Genomic DNA, 27,463 nt, shown 5'->3' with positions numbered 1-27,463 from the left:
AACTCGAGTCCCGACCATTGGAGGGGACCTCAACCTCAGCTGTCTCGCCATTGTAACCCGCGGACAACCGTTGAATACCGACCTGACCTCGACCGAAGATCATGACCGCAATCGACAATTCTACTCGAACGGCGCAGCAGGACACCAATCAGCCCGACCTCGAGTCAGCCTCAGTCATTGAAGATCGACCGTGGACTTCGACCACCTCACTTGTGAGTTCGGACTCGATCATCAACTCCTAGCCCATCGAAGGACGACCACTAGGAGATATTGTTGTTGAGGTAAGATCCCCTCGGGATCCTCGCCAAAGATCTCGGGAGGATACGGATGACCTGTTTGGGAGGAGATTCCTTCTATAATACACACCTACCAAGTAGGGAAGTTACCATCTACATAATTGGCACCAAAATGCTATAAATAAGGGCCTTATCTATGGTGAAAGGTACGTACAAAAGTTCAATTAGACCCAGTGTGCATGTTCTAACTTCGGCATCAGAGGGTCCCCTGCGGTAGCTAGGGTCCCCATTGTGGTGTGGTTTTGTAGGTATATGGCGATCTAGAAGGGACGATTGGATTTCTGCATCAACAAGTCTATTAGCTATTGTACTCTTATATCTCTCCTCTTGGATTATTAGAAAATGCTAGAAAGAACTTATTTTAAGATTGTCTAGGACTCCCTTGGGTGCTACTTTTTGAATTTTTCTTGCTAGTGAGTTAACTTTTCATTTGATTTTCTTTTCTTTAATTTCTTCCATGGCCCAGGGTGTGGGCTCTCCATCCCTAGCCCTGGGCTTAGGCTCTTTTCCTTTTCTTTTTCTTTCTTCTTTTTTCTGTCCTAGGGTGTGAGTGCTTGTTTCAAGCCCAATATGTGGGATTTTTTGTTTCCTTTGCTTTAAGGGCTTTGCCCCCGTTGTTGGTTTTTTTTTTTTTTTCGGTGTTCAATTAGGTCTTAGCCCTTGGTAGTAAAAGAGTCTTTCTTCCCTGCCTTCTAAAAAAAGAACTTAAGACCATCTCTCTTAGATAAATAAACTCATTCTTTTACTTTTCATAATACATTAGTATATATAAGGAAAATGATTGTAATTCCTAGAAGGTAGATTTTTTATTTGGCTTGAAACCCTTCAGTTATAAACTCATTATTTTACTTTAATTTCTTCCATGACCCTTTTTTTTTTTTTGTGTGTGTGTGTGTGTGTGTGTGTGTGTGTGTGTTCAATTAGATCTTAGCCCTTGGTAATAAAAGAGTCTTTCTTCCCTGCCTTCTAAAAAAAGAAACTTAGACCATCTCTCCTAGATAAATGAACTCATTCTTTTACTTTTCATAATACATTAGTATATATAAGGAAAATGATTATAATTCCTAGAAAGTAGGTTTTTTATTTGGCTTGAAACCCTTCAGTTAGAAGATAAACATCACACAAGAAAACATCTTTATTTTTTCAAATACTTTATTACGCATGGATTTCGATCACCAACACTAAAATACTACATTTCTATAAACATCGATTCTACACACTAAATTATGTACATATCATAACAATAACAACACCTTCTCCATGCTCGATGATTTTCATACAACAAACACACAGTAATAATGTTCATGCCACCACATGTCCACAAACTTCATCCACCCAACTATGCCTTCAGATCCATCAGTTGACGTAATGTAACTGCATGGAATGGCTGTAGAGAGAAAGAAGACCCTCTAATAGAAAGCTCCTGAGCCACATGTCGCATGGTTGGCCGAGAGTCTGGATCTGGCCGAATGCATGCAAGAGCCATGGATACCACAAATAAGACTTCCTGTGCAACATCAGCCATCGGATCTGAGAGACGTTGGTCCAACATATCTTTTAGCAGTGTATCTTGTCTACTTGATGATGACAAAGAGGAGATGAGCTCCCCAGGATGACTTCCCATCATCACTTCAAGTGCCACAACACCAAAGCTATATACATCACATTTTTCAGTCACCCTCATTGTATATGCAAGCTCTACAAGAAAGAATATTGTTAGTCATGTTCTTTTCTCTTTGTTAATCATCAATAGCTAAACTCTTAATCATATATCAAAACTCACCTAAGTTTCTCGTGTTAGCTTTCATATCTTGTAGGTTTTTGTGCTTGCCAACACTAAGGCATCTCTACAAAGATGTGTTTGGAAGATTTGGGAGGTAAATAAGATGGGCCAGGCTTTCGGATGATCTTCCTAGGAAAGTCGGGATGGTCAACTCACCAGGCATGCCACATCTATACATTGAGTGCGTACTATTGTTTTTTTTTTTTTTTTTTTCTTCCCTCTCGGAACTATCTATTGTTTTCATGTGGTGGTGGCCTGCCTGATAAGCGGACTGGTATAATCATAGTGTTGGGTCATCTGCATGGTTGAGTTGAGCTCTATGTACGCCTCAAATGTCCCAAATGCATGAGAAGTTGGCATGTATGAACCAGACTGTAATGGTGCGCATATAGGCATCATTGCAGCTACACATTTCATCAGCAGATCTCTCTCTCTCTCTCTCTCTAAAAATATGGGAAGCAAAGAAACAACCAATAAACATGTTTCACCAAAGAGTTTCTACCATATTCCTATGAGGTTTTAAGTATGTAATGGTGGGACTCATAGTTCTAAGATCCAAACTACTGATAGGCCCCAATTTGGATGGCTCATGCATTAATAATTCTCCTAATTAGAAATACTAACCTTTTTGGTGGCTAGCAGATGGACGATCAAGGGTAAAAAGGAAGCGAACCAATTGTGCATATTCAACAAAGAAAGCTGGTAAATTCAATGACTAGGATTTTCCAATCTTAGAACTTCTTTTGTTGTGTGGGGCATTTAGTGTGTAAGACATCACATTGATGGCTTGAATTATAAAGCTGTGAAACCCTTCCAAAAAACTCATAGTCCACTATGTTCTTTGATATATATCCTAGCTATCCACCATTTCCCTCATGAATTTAAGGCAAGGCTAAAAAATGATCCAGATACAAAGCTCCGTTGGACCACAGGTTAGGTAAAAGTGCATATTAAATTGAATATTCATCAAACAGTCATGGGGCAATAAAAATTTTGGATCAGGGGCAAAATCCAATAGTTAGGTTCAACCCACTGGGAATAACCTTCTAAATATCAGGAAATACCATTTCAACGGTATGAATGGCCTAAAAATATAAAATGGACCATTGATAGTTTCAATCATGGTAAGCTACCAAATACTTTTTCTTATCATGGGACTCACCTGTACATTTGATCCACTTGGATTTTGTTACACCCTAATATAAGATGGCAATGTGGTGGACGGTTTGGATTTGCAACAAGCATCACGAAAGTGTGCTACACCGAAATTCAATGGAAAGTGACAACCATCGTCGCCTAGTGTCACAACTCACGACTCTTCTAATGAGTCTCACTACAAGTGGTTTCTATAATCATAGGGCCACTATGATATTTACTTAGCCACCCATAGATGAGGGAGATCAGGTGCTAAAGTGAGTCACAAAGCACAAAAAAGAGTGGATTGTTAAAGGCCACTGTCCAACATTTTGCTGTTGTGAGACCCACCTGTGCATTAGATCAACCTCAATTGTGCACCCACACCCTAAAATTAAATGGCCAAAAAGGTAGGAGGTCGAATTTATCACAAGCATCATGAAAGTGGATCCCGCCAAGATTTGATAACAAATCATGTTTTGTCACGTATCTGAACCCACGTCTGATTTCAGTGGGATATGCATGGTCATGGTGATCATGGAGCCCAACATGCATGTTATTTGAGAAAAATCCAAGCCGACCACCATTTCCCTCATATGATTTTACAGCTTGGGCCAAAAAAATGATCCGAATCAAAGGCTCAAGTGGGCCACACGGCATTTAAAAGTGCATATTGAACATACACCTTTCAAATTGTCAGGGGGCCATAAAAATATTAGATTATGGACAAAATCAAGTGGTTACATTCAACCCAATCTGAATCACCTTTTGAACAGTTGGAAATGTCATTTTAACAATTTGTATGGACTAAAAGCATAATAAATAAATAACTAAATTAATTAATTAATTAATTGACTATTGATAGTTTCAATGATGGTAAGCTGGTGTTAGGAAGAAATATCGTAGGCTATAATCATTGAGTTTGTTTTAAAAAAGGAATAAGCAAATTTTTTATGAGATAATGACCGGTTGATTAGCCATCCTTTAGTTAAAGTCAAATGAGATGGCTTTAGGACTATCTTTTGAAAGAGTACGAGGGTTTTTGGAAAGAGTTTAAAAGCAAGCTATTGTTTTTACAATAGATGAAAGGATATGCAGGTGTATGTCGAATCCTCTAATTTTTAATTAAATAAATTTAAGGATTGGAATAATATCCCTGGTATTTTATATATATATATATATATATATATATATATATATATAGAGGAACGCTCAGCTACGCACCGGTTCGCACGTTATTATGTGCAAACCTTCCTATCAACCGTCGGATAAGGTAGACGGTTTGGATGAAGGCGCTCTTAGCGCGAGCTTAAAAAAAGTGAGTTTCCTTCTCTCGCACGTCTCTTCACCCCCTCTCCGAAGGAAGCGGCGAAAGCCTTTCCACATAAAATTCTTTCACTGGGATGCTAGGTGGGTCCTACCAAGATGTTAATGATAAATCCATGCCGTCCATACATTTTTAAAAATAATTTTATGGTATGAACCCAAAATTGAGGTAAATCAAAACCTCAAGTGGGCCACAAAATGTTAATTGAAATCTCACCATTAAAAACTCCCTGGGGCTACCAAATTTTTGGATCAAGCTAATATTTGTTTTTTGTCATCATCCAGGTTTGTATGACCTAATCTATAGGTTGGATTTTAAATAAACATCACAGTGGGCCCTAAAAAATATTTAACGGTGAGAATCATTATCACCGATGCTTCCTGCGACGTGATCCACTTGAGATTTGGATCTGCCTCAGTTTTGGGATAATCCCCTGAAATGATAAGGAAAAATGGATGGACGGGGTAGATTTCTCAAAAAGATCCTGGTTGGCCCCACCTAAATTTTCAACAAACTTTACAAATTGCGAGCGTAATTAGGGGGCAGATTTGATTTCCCGTGAAAGCCTTTCGTAAGACGTTCCTGCGCAAGGATGCTGGGTGGGGCTCACCACCATGTTTTTGGAAAATATACTCCGTTCATCCGTTTATAGAGCTCATTTTAGTAAAATCGACCAAAAACGAGGTGGATCCAAAACTAAAGTGGGCCACACGAGAGGGAAAATTGGAGAAAGAAATACCTACTGTTAAAACCTTCCTGGGCTCTGCCTTATTGTTTATATGCCATCAAAACCGTTTATAAGGTGATTAACATAGGGATGAAGTGAAAATATAGAAAATTTATCCTAAAAAAAAGCTTTTATGATCATAAAAATGTTTCAACGGTTCTCACTGAAACCCCGCTGTTTCCTCTCGTGTGGCCCAGTCGAGTCTTGGATCCACCTCATTTTTTGTCGCTTATCCTAAAATTAGCTTGCAAAATGGATGAACGGAATATATTTTCCAAAAACATGGTGGTGGGCCCCACCCAACATCCTTGCCCGGGAACATCTTATGCCAAAGGTTTTCGCACGAAATCCGCGTCACCACAGAGGCTGACGCGGAATGGATACTGGCGTAGGTTGAGTAGCTAGAGTCGACTGGAGTGACGTCACTAAGTTCTATGTGCCCCACATGATGTATGTGTTGTATCCCCACCGTCCATACATTTGGAGAGATCATTTTAGGATATTGACCAAAGAATGAGGTAGGTCCAAGGCTGAGGTGGACCCCACCATAGAAAAGAGTGGTGAGAGTGACGCCTACTGTTGAAACCTTCAAAAGGTCCACCATCATTTTTATTTGAGATCCAATCTATTCATGTGTTAACGCAGACATGAAAGAAGGGAAAACACAAATATTATCTTGATCGAGAGCTTTTGTAGCCCTTGGAACTTTTTAATGGCGGCGTCACTCTCCCCGCTACTTTCTGTGGTGGGGTCCACTAGATCTTGGGATCTGACTCATTCTTTGGATCATGCCCCCCTCTCATACTCTCTCTCTATCCGAAGAGAAAATCTTCTCTCAAACCCACCCTATCAAAAACACCATACACCTCTCTCTCTCTCGGCTCGACATCCGTGACAGCTTTCTAATTGTGCCGTTCTTCCGTTCTCCCAGAATCTGGTCTCTCTCTCTCTCTCTCTCTCTCTCTCTCTCTCTCTCTCTCTCTCTCTCTCTCTTCCCCATTCTCTATTGTTTTGGATCGGTTAGGGCTTCCTAGATTTGGGAAAGCTAAATCTGGTTAGAGTTTTGATATTCCAATTTCTGCAATGTGTAAAAATATATATATATTTTTTTAAAAGAAACTTAATCAGAAACAATCAGATTTAAAGAGATATCATGAAATTGAACAAAAAAGTTTTTCCTTCTCCTTTTGATTGAAAAAACCAAACTTATGTAGATAAACTTATAAGGAAAAAAATTTATAACATTGCCTTAAAAAAACATATCCAAAAAAAGCAACGTGTATCAATGAATAATTATAATAATAATCTATTTAGCATAGGCAATGAGATTGAATTAATTACAAGTGAAGTGATATAAGATTCTAAATATGAGAGAGTTGAAGATGTTATTTTCAGCACATGTGGGAGTCATGGTGGTCTAGGAAGAGATCCGTTCCACTCATTAGATGGGTCCACCATGAATAACACCTTACCTAAAATCAAACCCTAGTTGTAACAAAAAAAAAAGGACTAATAGGCTATTCAATGTACATGCTAGTACAGTTGATGGGGTTTTTTTTTCTGGTCCAGGGACTGTTGATAGTGGAACCTACCTGATGAGTGGCCTGGTTCTTGAAAATGTGTACTACATTGACACAATTGTGACTAACGTTATCCTAAATCTCTACTCCCGCGAATCCCCTAACGTATGTCAACATGTAATTTCTTTTTTAGTTCAGATGAGTCACTCTCAAAGGCTGCTTAGAATGAAATTATTGTTCTGTGTAGTACTTTTGCTATTTTCTATTCCTCATATTGGACTTGGACAATGCCTCTGAGAAAGCATCAATTTTTTTTGTAGGTCGTACTACTATTAACAAATGAATGCCGATGGAGAGGATCTCATTAAGACAACTGAATCATGTGAAGGAACTGTTTCTAGAAGTGAATGGATTCCTGAAGTAGAAGAATCTAAAAAACCAATTGTAGGGAAAACTATATTCTCTTCATTAGAAGAGGCCTATGAATTTTACAATAACTATGCAAGATGTGCTGGTTTTAGTGTTAGGAAATGCTCTTGCAAGTATGCTAGCGAAAGTAAGATGGATGATAGCAGTAGTGAAATGGAAGATGAATTAAACTTGAAGAAAAATAGATTGATAGTTTGGAAAAGATTTGTATGTGCGAGAGAGGGAAATACAGATCAGAAGGCACAAAAGAAAAAAGGCCAACTAAAAAGGAGAAGGGGTGAAACAAGAGATAACTGTCCTGCCGTTATGATTGTGGCGTTTCAAAAATCCATTTCTAAATACATAGTTAAAAAATTCATTGAGGTGCATAGTCATGACCTGGCCACACCTCGTAAGAAGCATCTATTGAACTCCCATCGTATGGTGACGAAAACGCAGAGAAGCTTACAAGACGACTTCCAAGCATCCAACATTAAGACGACACAAACAATGGCCGTTCTTTCAGCACAGTTGGGTGGGTACGAAAATATAGGTTGCACTGAAAAAGACTTGACAAATTATGAAAGGGATAAGAGACAGAAATCCAAGGGTCGTGATGCTCAGATGTTGTACGAACATTTTGAAGAAATGAAAGAGTTGCATCTAACATTTGAATATGAAGTGAAAGTTGACGAAGAAAATAGCTTATTACATTGTTTTTGGGCCGATCATATTGCACGTCAGTCGTACAAATATTTTGGTGATGTTATAGTCTTTGACACTACTTATAATACCAACCGGTATGGTTTGATATTTGCTCCATTTACGGGAGTAAATCATCATGGGCAATCTATTACTCTTGGATGTGGTTTCATACACGATGAAACCACTGAATCTTTTATTTGGTTGTTTGAGTCGTGGCGTAAAGCGATGCAAGGAAAGTCACCTAAAGCCATAATAACAGATCAAGATCCAGCAATGACGAAGGCCATTTCTATTGTATTTCCAAATACATTCCATCGGGTATTTAGCATATAATGCAGAAGGTACCTGAGAAATTAGGAGCCATCGCACATAGGGATGAATTTATTCGACCATTCAACGATTGTGTATGGAATTCGTAAACGTTTGAAGATTTCAAAGATTCATGGGAAAAATTGATGACAGAGAATGGTTTGGAAGATAATGTATGGTTGAACTCTATATATGCAGTCCGTCATAAATGGATACCCGCATTTGTACGGCATGTATTTTTCGCGGGTATGTCAAGTAGCCAGCGCAGTGAAAGTATGAATGCATTCTTTCGTAGTTATATCTCGAAACGTAATTCATTTATAGATTTCATTGTTCGGTTTGATAGGGCACTTGCTCGCCAAAGGCATAACGAGCTTGCTGCAGATCATGAAACGATAAGTAGTAAGCCAAAGTTAAAAATGCCATGTGAAATGGAAAAAGTAATGGGCGAGACATACACGAGGAGGATATTTTATAAATTTCAGAATGAATTATTTGAAGGATTGGATTATGTTGCAGAAGGTGAAAGGGAAAATGATGATATTTATGTCTATAACATATTCAAAGTTGCAAGCTTGGAAGAAAACGACTGCGACCGAGTGGTTAGATATGAAGTGAGTAAAAAACATGCTGATTGTAGTTGTCTCAAATTTCAGTTCGAAGGTATACCGTGTAGACATATATTATGCGTACTTCGACATGTTCGTATACCTATATTGCTAGAGTATTACATTTTGAAGAGATGGACACGGTATGCAAGAGTAGGTTCTATTCACGACAACGACGAGGTATCAATCAAGCCAGATTGTGATGATTCCATCTCACTACGTCATAGTGATTTATCTCAGATTTGCCGATTACTTGTCGATGAAGGGTCTTCCTCAAAACAAGGGTATCTCTTGGCTAAGGAAAGGTTGTATGACATTTTAAGGGATGTTCGAAGTATAGAGTCAGAACCATGTGCTGAAATTATAAGAAAGCCAGCAAGGAAGCCAACTAGAAAGCAGAAAATGAAAATCAATGATCCAAAACCTGCCAAAACGAAAGGAACTGGAAAGAGAATAATATCCGAGAGGGAAAAGGGTTTTAAAAAGAAAAAGGATCAAAGAAGATGCAATGGTTGTGGTAAGCGTGGAAAGAAGCATGACAAAAGAAATTGTCCAGCATTATGTGATACACGTACTTCTGTTATAGAGCATGGAGCACAAGGTATACTATTTTTTCATTAATTTATATGTGTACATTATAGCATTGTAATTTTTTTAATTAAGAAAACTGTTTGATTGTAAAATAAATTCTATAAATCTGATGACATTTTTTTTATCCAGGTTTCGATTGAGAAGTTTCTTAGAGTGGTCGATGCTATATGAGTTTACTTCTTTCGTTTATTTTTCTTGGCTGTAATAAAATGAAAAAAGTAGAACATAAATTTGCACATCATTGTTCTCTCCATAGAACTTATTAAAAGGTTTGTTTATGTAATTGAAATAACATTTTTCTCAAATATTGGTGTGCTTCAAATATTATCAATTTTAATTCTAATGTTTGGGCAATATCTATAATTTGTAGGAAAAGAAAATTGAAGAGGTTGTGTCATTTGCATTTTTTGTTTTTCTTTTCATTGGTTTACATATTAGAGGATTACAGTTTGTTCATTGGTTTTGGTGGGTCCATGGCCTAGCACCCATGGATGTGGTGCTAGGCTATTGCTGTTTTTGCTTCTAGTTAACAAGAGTTGTTTAACAGTGGGATTTATGCACTTAAATCTTGAAATGTTTCAAGTAATGTTTGAGAAATCAATAGGTCATAGCGTTCAGGTTGCTAAGGACATATTTTGAAGAGTCATATGATGCTCAAGGCAGTACAATGCTTGATGTGCAGGCACTCGAATGGATGAACATTCCTTGTCATTAAAGTAGGACCAATAAATATTTTTTCAATTCAAAATGTCATACTGTGAAAAAAAAAAAAAACACTTGAATGTGGCTAATGTAGGTAAAGTTAAAACAGACAAAAAGAGTCAGACAAAAGAGTTAAAGCGGAAAAGCTAAAATAAGAGCCAGGAGGTGCATGGATTTCTAAACATGGGCCCACTTATGAGAAATGAAAACCTTAGTATACTTTTCAAAGCCTCTATATCTTGTGAGATAGAGAGAGAGAGTAAAAGGATTAGTGCGGATTTGGCTCGAAATTACCGCACGCAGATTAGCTACTGACCGGTTGAGTAGCATGATGATGTCATCAAGTTCCGTGGGATCCATCATGATCTATGTGTTATATCCATCACGATTTTATATATATATATATATATATATATAGAAGGCTCAAGTGGACCACACCATAGGAAGCAGCGGTGATAATAATTCTCACCATTGAAAATTTTCTAGGGCCCACCGTGATTTATATTTGCTATCCAACCTATTCATAAATTTACATAGATCTGGATGAAGAGAAAACACAAATATCAGCTCTATCCAAAACTTCTTTGGCCACCATGAATTTTTCAATGGTAAGAGTTTAATCCTCACTGTGTAGCCCACATCTATCTTGGATCTGCCACATTTTTGAGCTAATAGCTTAAAATGATGAAAAACAATGGATGGACGGTGTGGATAAGACCATAGAAAACATTACCGTGGCCATTCAAAGCTACCTCCTGTTCCAGGGACGGGCAGAGGTGGGACGCGGTACGCGTCCACAGACTCCCTGACGAACTGAAAGTCACCAAGTTCTATGGGCCACTCCATGATGTATGTTTTATATCTATACCGCCCATCCATTTGGGGACATCATATTAGAGCATGATCCAAAGAATGAGTCAGATCCCAAGATCTAGTGGACCCCACCACAGAAAGTAGCGGGGAGAGTGACGCCGCCATTAAAAAGTTCCAAGGGCTACAAAAGCTCTCGATCAAGATAATATTTGTGTTTTCCCTTCTTTCATGTTTGCGTTAACACATGAACAGATTGGATCTCAAATAAAAATGATGGTGGACCTTTTGAAGGTTTCAACAGTAGGCGTCACTCTTACCACTGTTTTCTATGGTGGTCCACCTCAGCCTTGGACCTACCTCATTCTTTGGTCAATATCCTAAAATGATCTCTCCAAATGTATGGACGGTGGGGATACAACACATACATCATGTGGGGCACACAGAACTTAGTGACGTCACTCCAATCGACTCCGGCTACTCAACCTACGCCAGTATCCATTTCGCGTCAGCCTCTGTGGTGACGCGGATTTCGTGCGAAAGCCTTTGGCATAAGATGTTCCCGGGCAAGGATGTTGGGTGGGGCCCACCACCATGTTTTTGGAAAATATATTCCGTTCATCCATTTTGCAAGCTAATTTTTGGATAACCGACAAAAAATGAGGTGGATCCAAGACTCGACTGGGCCACACGACAGGAAACAGTGGGGTTTCAGTGAGAATCGTTGAAACATTTTTATGATCATAAAAGCTTTTTTTTAGGATAAATTTTCTATATTTTCACTTCATCCCTATGTTAATCACCTTATAAACGGTTTTGATGGCATATAAACATCAAGGCAGAGCCCAGGAAGGTTTCAACTGTAGGTATTTCTTTCTCCAATTTTCCCTCTCGTGTGGCCCACTTTAGTTTTGGATCCACCTCGTTTTTGGTCGATTTTCCTAAAATGAGCTCTATAAACGGATAAACGGAGTATATTTCCCAAAAACATGGTGGTGAGCCCCACCCAGCATCCTTGCGCAGGAACGTCTTGCGAAAGGCTTTCACGGAAAATCAAATCTACCCCCTAATTACGCTCGCAATTTGCAAAGTTTGTTGAAAATTTAGGTGGGGCCAACCATGATCTTTTTGAGAAATCTACCCCGTCCATCCATTTTTCCTTATCATTTCAGGGCATTATCCCAAAACTGAGGCAGATCCAAATCTCAAGTGGATCACATCGCAAGAAGCATCGGTGATAATGATTCTCACCGTTAAATATTTTTTAGGGCCAACTGTGATATTTATTTGACATCCAACCTGTAGATTAGGTCATGAAAACCTGAATGATGAAAAAAAAGCAAATATCAACTTGATCCAAAAATTCGGTAGCCCTAGGAAGTTTTTATTGGTGAGAGTTCGATCAACACTGTGTGGCTCACTTGAGAATTTGATCTACCTCACTTTTGGGTTTATACCATAAAATTATTTTTAAAAATGTATGGACGGCATGGATTTATCATTAACATCTTGGTGGGACCCACCTAGCATCCCAGCGAAAGAATTTTATGTGAAAAGGCTTTCTCCGCATCCTTCGGAGAGGGGTGAAGAGACGTGCGAGAGAAGGAAAACTCACTTTTTTAAGCTCACGCTAAGAGCGCCTTTATCCAAACCGTCTACCTTATCCGACGGTTGATAGGAAGGTTCGCATATAATGACGTGTGAACCGGTGCGTAGCTGAGCGTTCCTTTATATATATATATATATATATATATATTTGCAAGGCCTGTTACAACCATCGATTAGAGAATCCTAGTGGGAAAAGAGAGCATTTTCATATACAAATTTTCTCATATTCCAGTTGCCGCGGATTGCCACATTCAGCAACAGTATGCTAACATATACACAAACTTCATAATATATAAGTGCCAACAAAAGATAGAAAAGCTTGAGAAAAATAAAGACCAATTATTAATAAAACTATTAAAGTGTGGAGAATCTACTAGCAACTAACCCGGAGCGATGTATCCGCAAGTGCCTGCGAGTGCAGTCCAATTTGAGGAATCGGGTATCAGCAATCGTGCAGTTCCAAAGTCAGAGACACTAGCCTCCAGTTTTGAATTCAACAGAACATTATTGCTTGATAGGTCTCGATGGACAATCGGCAGGGTACAATCATGATGCATGTAAGATAAAGCATGAGCCACACCTTTGATAACATTCACCCTCAAAGTCCAATCCAACTGTGCAGCTCCTTCATCGTTGCTTAAGATGCTTGCCAAGCTTCCCCCTTCCATGTACTCGTAGATTAGAAATGAGCATCGAGCATTGGAACAGAAGCCATAAAGTTTCACAATGTTGCGATGGCGGATTTCCGTTAATGCTTTTATCTCATTCCTAAAACTTCTTTGATCAGATTGATTCCCACCTTCGAGTGTGTGAAGTTTCTTCACAGCTACTACCTGGCCTGCTGGTAGATTTGCTTTGTAAACTTTCCCATACCCTCCAGTTCCAATGCAGTATTTGTCATGAAAACCCTCTGTTGCCTCCGCAATGTCTTCAAACGTGCAAATCCCATCATGATTCCATGTTGAAAATGTATTTCCTTCGCTCCTTTCAAGAACCTCTTTCTCTATTCTTCTTCTTCTTTGATAATAAATGGAAGAAATTATGCCGACAATTGCAAATAAAAGAAAAAATACTGAGAAGAGAAGAATAATGAGGATCACAACTTTGTGGCGTTTCCTTGCATCACCATGACTTATTGAAGAGGCATTGCAAGGTCGCAAACCTTGGACTTCACCACATAAGCCTTTGTTTTTTATGAATGCATCTGTCGGAGCCTTCTGAAAGGCTTTGCTGCTAGGAAGAGGACCTTCCAAAACATTGTATGAAAAATCAATGGATTGTAAGCTGACCATCCCATCAAAAGAAGGTGGAATGGAACCTGACAACATGTTGTGAGAGACGTTTAAAATTTCCAGACTAGCCAATTTCGCAAGTTGTGGAGGTATCTTTCCATTGAGGGAGTTGTGACTTAGATCTAATAAACCCTGTAGGTATACTAGGTTACCAATCTGAAAAGGAATGCTTCCGTTCAAAACATTTTCACTCAATTTCAGAAAATGAAGTTTGGAGCAATCCCCTAATTGAGGTGGTATTGGACCACTTAGGTGATTCATTGACAGATCCAAAATCTCCAAATTGGATAGGTTTCCAATCTCTTGTGGTAACTGACCAGAAAGCTGGTTATCATTTAAAGTCAAGTTGAACAAAGAAGCCAGCCTCCCAAATTCCTTTGGAATCTCTCCTACTAAATGGTTTGAAGAAAGATCAAGCACTCTTAGCTGCCCCAACTGCCCAAACTGAGGAGGAATTCTACCAGTGATATTGTTCCCGGAGAGTTGTAACTTTGTTAAGTTTTGGCATTCTCCCCAATGTGGTGAGAGTTCACCAAACAACATGTTGTCACTGACATCCATGAATATTAGGTGAGGGTATACACCAAAGGCTTCCGATACATTTGCAGCAAGTCGGTTTCCATTGAGTCGCACTCTGGTTAAGCTAGTGCAGTTTCTGAAGGTTCTTGCGATCTCACCGGTGAAATGGTTGTTGAAAGCAATGAAGGCTTCAAGAGATCCACCGTGGCATAACTGAGGTAAGTGGCCAGAGAAGTTGTTGCCATCCAACTGGAGTTGAGAAAGATTTGTCATGTTTGTCATTTCTTGAGGCAAGGAACCAGATAATTGACAGTCATCAAGGTACAAAACAGTAAGCTTGGTCAAGTTCCCTAAAGTGGAAGGGATAGAACCTGTTAGAAGGTTAGTGGACATGTCAAGCTCTTTGAGATTAACCAGATTCCCTATTTCTGGTGGAATAGAACCAGAGAACTGATTTTCGAACAGATAAAGAACGGTGAGCATGGACAAGTTTCCTAAAGTGGAAGGGATAGAACCTGTCAGAAGGTTACTGGATAGCTTGAGATCCCTGAGATTAACCAGATTCCCTATTTCTGGTGGAATAGAACCAGAGAATTGATTTTTGTACAGATGAAGAACAGTGAGCATGGACAAGTTTCCTAAAGTGGAAGGGATAGAACCTATTAGAAGGTTAGTGGGCATGTCAAGCTTTCTGAGATTAACCAGATTCCCTGTTTTTGGGGGAATTGAACCAAGATACAATTTTTTAAGGTTGCTCAAATTACCTAAAGCAGGAGGGATGGGACCAGTCAGATTGTTACTGTACAATGCTAACTCATTGAGACTTTTTAAATTCCCAACTTCTAGAGGAATAGAACCAGAAATTTGATTCTCAAAGAGGTAGAGGAAAGTTAGCTTTGTCAAGTTCCCTAAAGTGGAAGGGATGGAACCATTTAGATGGTTAATGGACAAGTCAAGCTCCATAAGATTAACCAGATTCCCTACTTCAGGTGGAATAGAACCAGAGAATTGATTTTCGAACAGATAAAGAAGAGTGAGCATGGACAAGTTTCCTAAAGTGGAAGGGATAGAACCTGTTAGAAGGTTAGCGGACAAGTCAAGCTGCTTGAGATTAACTAGATTCCCTATTTCTGGCGGAATTGAACCAGAAACTTGGGTTTCATAGAGATACAAAATTGTAAGGTTGCTCAAATTGCCTAAAGCAGGAGGCATGGGACCAGTCAGATTGTTACTGTATAATTCTAGCTCCACCAGATTCTTTAGATTCCCTAATTCTGTAGGAATTAAACCAGAGAATTGATTTTGAAACAGATGAAGAAGAGTGAGCATGGACAAGTTTCCTAAAGTGGAAGGGATAGAACCTGTTAGAAGGTTAGTGGGCATGTCAAGCTCTCTGAGATTAACCAGATTCCCTACTTCAGGTGGAATTGAACCAGAAACTTGGGTATCGTAGAGATACAAAAATGCAAGGTTGCTCAAATTACCTAAAGCAAGAGGAATCCGACCAGTCAGATTGTTTTGGAACAACGACAATTCAACCAGAGCTTGTAGATTCCCGATTTGTGAAGGAATGGAGCCAGAGATTTGATTTCGGTCCAGGTACAAGATGGAAAGCTTTGTCAGATTTCCTATAGTGGAAGGGATGGAACCATCTAGATGGTTAATGGACAAGTCAAGCTCATTCAAATTCACAAGATTCCCTATTTCCAGAGGTATTGATCCAATTATTTCATTTGCAGACAGATTCAGGAACGTGAGTTTGTAAAGAGGTTCAAGATGGGCTGGAATGGTTCCTATGAGTGTGTTGTCGCTGAGATCAAGATGAAGGAGGTTTGGAAATGACTGGAAACTCAAGTTATCGAGCTTACCTTGCAAACCTACACTGGGTAGGCTTATCCTTGTTACAGTTCCAAGGATGTTGCATGAGATCCCAGTCCAGTTGCAAGGAGAGATTATGTTGGTGGTAGAATTAGCAGAAGGAAGAGACCATGAATGGAGAGCCTGTGATGCTGAGAGGCTGGCTTTCCATTTCATGAGAGCCTCTGCTTCTGAGAGTGTGGATGATGGTGCTGCTGTTGCAAATGATATTACTTGGAAAGAAAGAAAGGCTAACAAAATGAGTAGAAAAGCAAAGGGGAGAGATTTGTGTATGGCCATGGTTGCTGTTGCTTATGGTATGCTACCAACTTACGATGGATGGGTATTTATAGGAGAAGGTTGATGCTACAAAGAAGGTTGATGCTATTTTAACTAAATAAAATAAAGAGTGCGGATCCTCTGCCTCCCGGAGGCTGGAACTCCCTGCCTCCCGCGTTTTCATTGGTCAACGTCAGTATAGGTGCCATGTAATCAGATATTTTAAATATATTAAAAAAATACATTTAATGAGAAGTATAACGGAGACGTTAAACAGAAGCGGTTTTTGTGCCGAGTAAATCAGTAGGGTAAGCGCACTGAGTAAAGTCCGTGGAGCCCACAGTCGTCATTCGTGCATTGTATCAACTCCATCTATCTCTTTTATCATCTACTTTTACGGTTTTATAACAAAAATTAATCATATCCAAAGATCAAGTGGACCACACCACCTGAAACAGTGTGAATTGAATTCCACTGTTGAAAAGTTGTTGCGGGCCCACAGAAGTTTTATATCAAGATGATATTTGTTTTTTCCATTCATCCATGTCTTTGTGATCTTATGAACAGTTTGGATGAAAAATAAACATCATTGGGAGCATAGAAACATTTCAATGGTGAAAATCAATACTTCCACTGTTTCCTTTGGTATGGTCTACTTTAGTTTTTGATATACTTCAGTTTTGGGCTCAACCCCTAAAATGATCTGAAAAAATGGATGGACAGCGTGGATAAATGACATGAATTCACAGTGGGCTCAACAGAGTTCACTCAGTAAGATAAGACTCGTATGCCATCCGATTTCACGTGTATAGCAGGGACGCGGATTTCCTGCCAAAGCCTTTTGCAGTAAGATCCTACGCAAGGATTTCAGATGGGCCCACCGTGACATTTTTGATAAATCCAACTTGTTCATCCATTTTTAGATATCATTTTAAGACATAATACCAAAACTAAGGTGTATACAAAACTCAAATGGGCCACACGAGAGGAAACAGTGGGGATTTAGTGTCTACCATTAAAATATTTATATGGCCACCAAAGTTTTATATCGGCCTAATATTTTGGTGTTTTCACTTCATCCTAGTAAAGATGACCTTATAAACAGTTTGGATGGCATATAAACATCAAGACACCTAGGAAGGCTTCAACCGTAGGAATTTCTTTCTCTATCGTTTCATCTTATATGGCCCAGATGAGTTTTTGATCATCCTAATTTTTATTTACATGTCTTAAAATGAGATCTAAAAATGGATGAATGGATTGAAATTCTTATAAACATCATGGTGGACCCCACCATACATCCCAGTGCTGGAACTTCATGCAAAAGGCTTTTCCCGGTGAATCTGTGTTCACGGTTTCCATTGGAAACGGACTGGCTACTCCCCTGCCACTCGGTACTATGTGGGCCCACCATGATGTATGTGTTTCATCCATGCCGTCCATTTATTTTTCTAGATCATTTTATGGTCTGAGACCAAAAATGAGGTTGAACCCAATCTCAAGTGGACCACATTACATGAAATAGTGTTGAATGAACGTTGACCATTAAAAACTTTTTGGGTGCCATAAAAGTTTTAGATCAAGCTTTTCCCTTCATCTGGGTCTTTATGACCAAACCAACAGGTTGGATGTCAAATAAACAGTACGGTGGGCCTTAGGAGGACTTTAATGATGGATATCCAATCACCATTGTTTTCTTGTGGTGTGGTCTATATGAGATTTATATCCCTCTCATTTTTGGGGTCAACCCCTAAAATTATATGTAAAAATTAGTGTTGCAACCTCGTCACTTTGTCTAGTGAACCCCGTTACTTTGTACTGCAACATCATCACTTTGTGTACTGTACTCTGTCACTTTGTACTACAACCCTGTTACTTTGTCTACTGAACCCCGTCACTTTGTACTGCAACCCCGTCACTTTGTCTACTGCAGTACAAAGTGACGGGGTTCAGCAGACAAAGTGATGAGGTTACAGTATAAAGTGACAGGATTGTAATACAAAATGATGAGGTTCAGTAGACAAAGTGACAGGGTTGTAGTACAAAATAACGGAGTACAATAGACAAAGTGACGGGGTTGCAATACAAAGTGATGGGGTTCAGTAGACAAAGTGATGGGGTTGCAGTACAAAGTGACGGGGTTCACTAGACAAAGTGTCGAGGTTGAGGCACAAAGTGACGGGGGTATAGTAGACAAAATAACAAGGTTATAACACAAAGTGATGGGGTACAGTAGACAAAGTGACAATGTTGCAGTACAAAGTGACGAAGTTCAGTAGACAAAGTAACGGGGTTGCAGTATAAAATGACGGGGTTCAGTAAACAAAGTGACGGGGTTGCAGTACAAAGTGACGAGGTTCACTAGACAAAGTGACGAGGTTACAACACTAAGTGACAGGGTTCAATAGATAAAGTGACGGGGTTTCAGTACAAAGTGACGATGTTGCAGTACAAAGTGACGGGGTTCAGTAGACAAAGTAACGAGGTTTAGATTAGATTCAGTCGTAATAAATGGTGGGCGTGACTCTCTCCACTATTTTCTGTGGTGGGGTCCACTTGAGTTTTGGATCTGATTCATTTTTGGCTCATGCCCTAAAATGATCTCTCCAAATGGATAGACGGTGTGGATACAAAACATATATCATAGTGGGATGCATTTAAATAGGTGACATCACTTCAGTAGCGAGTCTCACTACTCAATGTGACACTGAATCCCAAATGAAAATGAAAGCGAATTGGCTACTCCCCCCACCACCAGCCCGGTGGTGGTCGTGGTCGGTACTCTGTAGGCCCCACCATGATGTATGTATTTCATCTATTCCATTAATCTATTTTTACATATAATTTTAGGGGTTGATCCCAAAAATGAGAGGGATATAATCTCATATGGACCACACCACAGGAAAACAATGTTGATTGGATATCCATCGTTAAAGTCCTCCTAAAGCCCACCATACTGTTTATTTGACATCCAATCTGTTGGTTTGGTCATAAAGACCCAGATGAAGGGAAAAGCTTGATCCAAAACTTTTATGGCCCCCCAAAAGTTTTTAATGGTCAACGTCATTCAACACTATTTCATGTAATGTGGTCCACTTGAGATTGAGTTATACCTCATTTTTGGTCTCAGACCATAAAATGATCTAGAAAAATAAATGGACGGCATGGATGAAACACATACATCATGGTGGGCCCACATAGTACCGAGTGGCAGGGGAGTAGCCAATCCGTTTCCAATGGAAACCGTGGACACGGATTTACCGGGGAAAGCCTTTTGTATGAAGTTCCAATATTGGGATGTATGGTGGGGTCCACCATGATGTTTATAGGAATTTCAATCCATTCATCCATTTTTAGAGCTCATTTTAAGACATGTAACCAAAAATTAGGATGATCAAAAACTCAACTGGGCCATACAAGATGACACTACAAGAAATTCCACTTTTAGCGACGAAACTTTTCGTCGCTAAAGGTCAAATTTTCGTAGCTAAACGCTTTTAGCGACAAAAATTTTTGTCGCTAAATTCGTCGCTAAAAGCCCGACGAAAAAAGGTTTTATCGACGAAAAATTGGAATCGTCGCCAAAGGCAACCTTTTTGGCGACGAAAATTTTCGTCGCTGAAAAACATTACAAGACTTTTAGCAGCGAAAATTTTCGTCGCTAAAAAAACATTGCAAGAATATAAGTTCTGCTTTTAACGACGAAAATTTCCGTCGCTAAAAAAACTATACAAAACTTTTAGCAACGAAACTTTTCGTTGCCAAAAATATTCCACTTTTAGCAACGAAAAGTTTCGTCGATAAAAAAACTTTACAAGACTTTTAGCAGCGAAAATATACGTTGCGAAAAATATTTGTTCCACTTTTAGCGACGAAAGTTTTCGTAGCTTAAAAACCTTTACAATAAATTTCCATTCAACGTTTAGCAACGAAAATATTCGTCGCTAAAAATAATTACAAAACTTTCACCAAAACTTTTGCCTACGAAAATTTTGCATAGCTAAAAGTCTCTTTTTTTAAAAAAAATATTCCAGCACAAAATTGCTGAAATATTTTTCCTGATATACACCTGTTACAATATATACATCTATTATAATATATTTCATCATATTCTTCCTGATACACACCTGTTATATAATATATTTCATCATATTCACATTTACATCTATATAAACCCAAACTAGTAAATTCATCCAAACATAAAAGTACATTCATCCAAACACAAACAATCTTATCCACATCACATTCATTCACGCATAAATAAATATAAGTTTAACATCATAAACAAAAATACAAAAAATAACAAAGATGAAGGCGGAGGTGGTGGGGCATTGATGGGTAAGCATGTAACGAGAGCCTGAAACAACTTACTGCAGTAAAAATCTCTTTTATGTTTTTTCAATCCATCTTTCGATTTTCTTCTTAACAAGAAAATCCATATTTACTAATACTCTCATATTTCTATTTTTCAAAAGAATGAGTTCGGACTCCGAAAGCGTCGGCTCCAGCACTCGTACTTTCAACCCAAATCCTAACCAAGGACTCCAAAATTACCAAGTACTCATAAACATTCATTGCAAGCATTTTCTGTCTATGTGCATGACGACCATACTGTTGAGATCAATCATTTTATTTTCATTTACAGAAACTAATGGATGACAAATTATGTGTAACATACAAAGATGGTTCAGCTACTTGTGAAATTAGGGAAGGTTCAAAAGGACATACATATTTGAAAGTTGGTCAAATCATAAACAGACGTATTATGGACGGAGACATTGTTTTCATTAATAGGTTACCTAGTACTCATAAAAATTCATTGCAAGCATTTTCTATCTATGTGCATGACGATCATACTGTTAAGATCAATCCTCTTATTTTCATTTACAGAAACTAGTGGATGACAAATTATGTGTAACATACAGAGCTGGTTCAACCACTTATGCAATTAGGGAAGGTTCAAAAGGGCCAGATTTCCACATCAAGCATCAGTTGCATACATATGATACAGAAGGACAAAAGTATCACCTTCAACATGACTGTCAAACAAGTTTCCTCACCAAAAATTTAGATCACAAACCATCATGGCATGTGTCCAATTTTTGTGGAAGCACAAAGTAAATGATCAGAGTTCAGAAAAGTCATTAAGAATAGAAACATGACCAAATGACAATAAGTCAGCTTATAAAAATAAATGGTTGAGATTTTTAAACAAAAATTATCATTATGGTTTCAAGGAGGGTCCATTTATCTCCCCAATGTTGAGTCATCTCAAAAGCAAAGGATTAGCAAAAAGCCAAAAACCAAACAATAGTATTGCAAAGGACCAGTGCAGCTAAGTTACAGTGAAGACAGCACACTGAGAAATGAAGAAATTACAACGATTGCTTTATATCGGGAGGCAAAGAGCACTAAGTACAATGTAGCTGAAGTCTTCACATATTGGTATATAACAAAGTGTAGAAATTTGCACATGAAGACACCCTTAACATGCAACAACTAATAGATAGGGCTAAAATGTTTAGATCTTATGGCCTTATGACAATGACAACCAAGAATAGAATGCAAAGTTTAAGTTAAATGAACCTTCACATTATTGCAAGACTTAATTAGTCCCTTTCATTTCCACTCAACTGCACACATGGTTTATGGATGGTTCATTCCCACTCAACTGTACACATGTTTTTATGGATGGTGAATCCGGAACTATACATCTGATGAGTCATAATGTGGTTGTCCAATGCTACAGTACACGAGGATTGAGTTCCTGTTCTGATGGGTTCCTTACGTGTTTGGCAAGAAATTAAAAGAAAAAAAAACCTGGCTTAAAATGGTGTTACTTGATACTGAGCTATAACCTTTTCCTGAGAATCTACATACATATGAACTTGCAAAAATCAAGCAACAAGAAACATCATAATGTAGACATAGAATTTACATCAGAAACTTATGTCAGAAACTTCAAGTTTTCTCAGATTACTCAGTATTGCAAAACTCAAAAAATGATTTAGCCTCAAAGTAGACACCAACTTGGTGAAAAAGGCCACCACCAATCCACCAACAAAAAAAGGCATCCACCTAAATTTGGTTGTGAAAACAAACCTATAGTAGATTTTACTGTTGCTCTGTAAGTTCTCAGCATTGAAAATCTGCAGATCATTGCTAGCATCACTTGATTTCTAGTACTTAAATCTTCATGCACTTGATTTCTTGGCTAGTACAAGAAAGCACCTAAAAATATTAGAAAAGACACCCAAAGAACAAGTATTTTCCTATTTCTGAAATATGAAAAAAAAAAATGCAAGTTGGATTGAAAGATGAGATGGACATATTAACTCCACCTGTCCTCTGCCTGTTTTTGAATCAGAACTTATGGGAGTATAGAATTTCTAGAATTTCTCAAGGCTAGGTAACCTAGAGTGATAAAAATGCAACAAGGGTTCAATTTTAGGCACATTTTTCTTCCATATTGGACTTTATCCATTTCAACTCAGTTTTCTGGTTTTTATCTAGTCTGTACAAAGATATAAAGTGAGACAAAAAATAAAAATAAAAATTAAAAATTGGAATAGATAGCTCATTCCTGGCAAAGAATTAAGATTGAACAGGTTTTGCTTCAATTTTCTTGGGAAATTAAACAGTATATGCATATGGTACATATCACCAATTGTGCCACTCGTTCAGCATTCCCACACTCATGCCAAAATCTGTTCTGGCTCTAGCTGCTAGCTAATGCTACGTCACTACCATGTGTTCACAAGTTCACCCTTTCCATTTATAAATGAATAATTTACAAACAAAAGTAAAAATAAATAAAACTTGTTAAGTCCCATTTAGCAAGCAAATGTGTGACATTTGTAGCATTTGTTGTCTAAAATGTAGCTACCATTAAAACATGAGCTAGAATTCAAATAGTGCACAGTTCTTAATGTCTGGTTCTCATCCACCATATGGCATAAATGCATGGCAAGTTGGCAACCCCAGTCAATACAAATTACCCTTTAAAAAAAACAAAGAGCATACAAAATAACAAATTGAGGCCCCATTGTTGAATGTAGCCCAAATCCACACTTGATTCTGCAATCTTAACAATCTGATATTGCTCATTGAATTCGGGCCTCTAGCCATTTTATTTGCCAAATACCAAACCCATCAAAGAAATGGCATGATCAAAAAAAAAAAAAAAAACAAAAAAACAAAAAAAAATAAAATAAAATCACAACTATATGTACGTTGAACAAGGCTTTTCATCCATAATCATTAAAACCCATCATATCTTAGTATTTATAAATAAATAAATAAATAAATAAATAAAAACAAATGCAGAAACAGAATAATACACTTTCATGACAAGTCATGCCACAGGCTCACCATTTATGTGCAAATAAAAGAAAAGATACATTAGTTACTCCCACCTCAGAAGCAAGCATCCAAGAGGCAGCAACAGCAAAGCGCACATGTATCCCCACCATTTATCTTCCCAACACATGAAGCAATTTATGTGACTTTAAGTTGGACTTCAAAGGAATGCAAATTTGCAAGATGGAGGACTACTTCCTCATTATGAAATTGTAATGAAAGAATAGGGATCCAAACTGCAATTACATTAATTTAAGTTGGACTTCAAAAGGAAGGCAAATTTGAGGCCTATTTCTTCGTTATGAATACTAAGGTAATTGCAATTTAGTCAATTTCCACTTGATTGAACTCATTATTGCAATTCACTACAACAGTGCAACTGAACAAAGTGTTAACCTTCCAAATCAGAGAAAATGTAAGGACCTGTGCAGGTACAAAATAGAGCACTTGCAAGCAAATCAATGTGCAGCCCAAAGACGTTTACCAACCTTTCCTCCTGGGACATTCCAGAATGGATGCAGATAAATGGGAAATTACACTCCACGAGTAGCTTGTTCAGCTCAGCTGCTCTGCTCACACTTTTAACGAAAATGACGACTTGATTAAAATCCGATGCATCTAGGAGGTTATTCAACTTGCAGTTTTTCTCCAACTCGCTCAGTTTAATGCAGTGCTTCAGAAAATTAATAAAATGGTCAGAAAAGAAGCGCAGAGCAATTACAAAAAAGACAAGAAAACAAAAGGTAATAAGAGAACTCAATGCACATTCAAAAACCATTGAGTACCTTTACGAGACCATGCAGGGTCAACTTGGCCTCATCATCCACATATATCTCCATTGGCTGAAACGGAACAAATGTCAAATTAAAGCAGATTAGGAGCCTCTCCTCAAGCTAATTGAATCCAGTTGGACGATGTGCGGACAACTCTGGGAACCGATTCTGGTCCATATCTGACTTGAAATACTAGCATTATGCTTCCTAACAGAAACTCATTTAATTCACAACCTTTTAATCCGTATCCTACCCAAAATAGATCCATTAGTAAACAACTAATACTCAACTCCAGATCACAACCTTATGTACTAAACAACCAGGTATACGACAACTGGGTGACATTGAAGACAGTAGCACAAGTAGGCTACAGAAATAGCTCCAACAATGTAGATGATTAACCATCATTAGCCCAATTAAAATAATTGAAGTTCTAGGTGACCTGTATATTGTATTTCATACTTTTACTAGAACAAACCTGGAATTACTAAACTGAAGCATCCTAAGGAAGAAATACCACACCCCCAAAAGTGAACTGGAACATATAGGACCCAGGCAAACATGTTAACACACACACACACACAAAAAGGTTCCAAAGGAAAAGACCAAGCTAATTTGATGAAACTACACACCTGAATTTCCTCATCAAAGGCCACATAACCTTTACTTCATCACTAGAAAGAGCAGCATCCTTCTTGGCTTTCTAACAGCAACCACCATTCAATTTCTTTCAGCTCTATGAAATGATAAAGATAGATCTTAACAATGAATCTGCACTCACCTTGAGATCATCAAGATGGTCAAGTATGAAAAATCATGCTTCGTCTTTCAATCTAGACTAGAAACCTACAATCTCAAATTCAGGATTCCCATTTCCAACTGTGTCTTCTGAGAAGGCATCCTTGAATTCCCAGTCATTTTCATCCAAATCATCATCACCATTACTAAATCTGAATTCAGGCCCAACTGAGTTGAACTAAATTCATTTGCAGTGGGTTGTTGAGTAGAATTTACAGTGGATATCTACTCAGCTTGACTGTACAGATCTGAAATAAGATCACTAAAAGCACTGCTCCAACCAGAATTGACACCATTGAAGCCATTGCTAACAGAAGTGGTGAGTCCGTGAAAAAACCCCTCTTGGGCGTCAAACATATCACCATAATCCAGTTTTCCATATTGCTAAAAGTATATAAGGAGTGGTTCCTTGACTATGCTCTAACATTTCTTCAATGCCCTGCAACTAAAAATTAATGAATTATCAAATATAGCCAGCATTCTTACAATGCCTGTGCCACAAGACTACAGGCAAACTTCAGTAGAAAATAAAAAGTAAGTGGTACATTTTTTTTTAAATGTGAAGAGTTAAGAGTACATCCCAGCACTAAACCAGGAATAATCAAGGATGAAGAAAGAGCTAGTTAAGAGTACATCCCAGCAAACCAGAAATAATCAAGGATGAAGCAAGAGCTAGTTAAGAGTACATCCTAGCACTAAACTAGCGTACATCCCAACACTAAAAGCACGTCTTCTCTCAATGCCCCTATTTAAAGGTTTCTTACAAAGAGCTCTTGAAAGCAACAAATAGGTTTTCTTTATCCAATTTGATTGGAGTTGGAAGATGTGGATAAAACCAGGCATTGTATATACAATGAATGAGAGAGCTCCTGCACTGATGCTTCATTTGAGAAATTTCTTTTGGCAATCTAGTTGTTGTTTGTGTCACTGTCAAATCTCAAGATGAGTATTTATTTCTTTCCTCCAACAATTTCAAAACCAAAGATAAAAGCTTGAAAGGAAAAAAGAAATTGCAAATGAAAGAGAACTGTTACAGCAATATTGTTCACCATTTAATTTCTCAAGTTGCATTCGGATGACCAAGTAAACTGAATTGCAAATCTGTCAACCAAACAAGTTTTTCTCGTTACTATAAATTGAGAACTAAATTGTCTGTCATCATTTTCATTGTCGAAGTCTTCAAGAACTTGGTTCCCCATCCCTTCTCTCCTTGGGGGCAGTCTTAAGATAGGGAAGCTGTGCAAAACGTGAGAGAGGCTTAGGGATTAAACTTCCATATAGAGAGCCTCTTAAGAACCCTGCATCCATCAAAAGTCCTCTATTTTCAAGTATCCACACTTGCTATGTTAGGATTCTACTACATGTTGAAAGTGAAAATTGTGCCAGCCATATCATGTATGATCACATCATAAGTGGGCCCCATTGGCATGCTCATCACCTAAGATCCAATGGCTAGTTCGATCTGGTTTAATTAAGACTATTGATCTCTGATGGCCCACTAGACAAAAATCAAGCAGCTTCTTGTCATCTCACTGACAATGATTTTTTGTCGATTATCATAATTCATGGTTAGATTAGTCCATTCACCACATGGTAGAGAGATTTCAGTATTTTGATTGTAAATTTCATCTTGAGAGCTACATGTTATCTCATTGGACAGGGGATACATGGCACCTGAATATGCAATCCATGGGCAATTATCCGAGAAGGTTGACACATACAGCTATGGGATGGTTGTGCTGGAAATTGTAAGCGGTCGGAGGAGTAATGACATAAAGATCGAACCCATCACTCAATATCTTCTTGAATGGGTAATTATTTTAAAAAACCTAGTAAATTTGTGTTCTTTGCTGACCCCAAATAGCTGGAAGAAGGCTTTGATGATTTCGACTATGACCAATATGATTTTGCATTTTGTTCTTTGTGCTGAATTACTATCTATAAAACAAGCTAAACCTTTCAATCCTCAGATCTAAGGCAAGAAGCAGCTACTGAGAAATGATGCTATTCTTCTGCTTTCCAGTTTCCAGGGGGATGTTGGTTTTCAAATGTCTGCAA

At 38.2% G+C, this 27,463-nt stretch overlaps 2 protein-coding genes across 5 annotated transcripts; both read right to left on the bottom strand.

The window, feature by feature from the left end:
• Positions 1–1,635: 1,635 nt before the first annotated feature.
• LOC131230503 (probable leucine-rich repeat receptor-like protein kinase At1g35710) lies at positions 1,636–16,524 on the bottom strand. Its single transcript, XM_058226416.1, has 2 exons — positions 12,914–16,524; positions 1,636–1,994 (listed from the first exon to the last, which is right to left on the bottom strand). Exons 1-2 carry the CDS (start codon positions 16,494–16,496, stop codon positions 1,636–1,638), a joined length of 3,942 nt encoding a protein of 1,313 aa, XP_058082399.1. The 5' UTR covers positions 16,497–16,524.
• A 5,902-nt stretch (positions 16,525–22,426) lies between these two features.
• On the bottom strand, positions 22,427–25,457 carry LOC131230848 (DEAD-box ATP-dependent RNA helicase 15-like). 4 transcript variants are annotated; one of them, XR_009164109.1, is made up of 5 exons: positions 25,389–25,457; positions 25,240–25,310; positions 24,620–24,676; positions 24,323–24,507; positions 22,427–22,706 (listed from the first exon to the last, which is right to left on the bottom strand). XR_009164109.1 is itself a non-coding variant. In XM_058226858.1 (4 exons), the coding sequence occupies exons 2-4, from the start codon at positions 24,671–24,673 to the stop codon at positions 22,670–22,672; spliced, it is 276 nt and encodes a 91-aa protein (XP_058082841.1). In that variant the 5' UTR covers positions 24,674–24,676; positions 25,389–25,457; the 3' UTR covers positions 22,428–22,669. The 4 variants fall into 4 exon arrangements, 3 of the variants coding, with proteins under 3 accessions (XP_058082841.1, XP_058082842.1, XP_058082843.1); XM_058226858.1 differs by lacking the exon at positions 25,240–25,310 and having other exon boundaries at positions 22,428–22,706; XM_058226859.1 differs by lacking the exons at positions 25,240–25,310; positions 25,389–25,457 and having other exon boundaries at positions 22,438–22,689; positions 24,620–25,179.
• Positions 25,458–27,463: the final 2,006 nt, after the last annotated feature.

This window comes from Magnolia sinica, chromosome 17 (assembly GCF_029962835.1).
Source record: "Magnolia sinica isolate HGM2019 chromosome 17, MsV1, whole genome shotgun sequence".
In the NCBI taxonomy this organism is placed as follows: Eukaryota; Viridiplantae; Streptophyta; class Magnoliopsida; order Magnoliales; family Magnoliaceae; genus Magnolia; species Magnolia sinica.
This window is presented reverse-complemented; position numbering and strand designations above follow the sequence as displayed.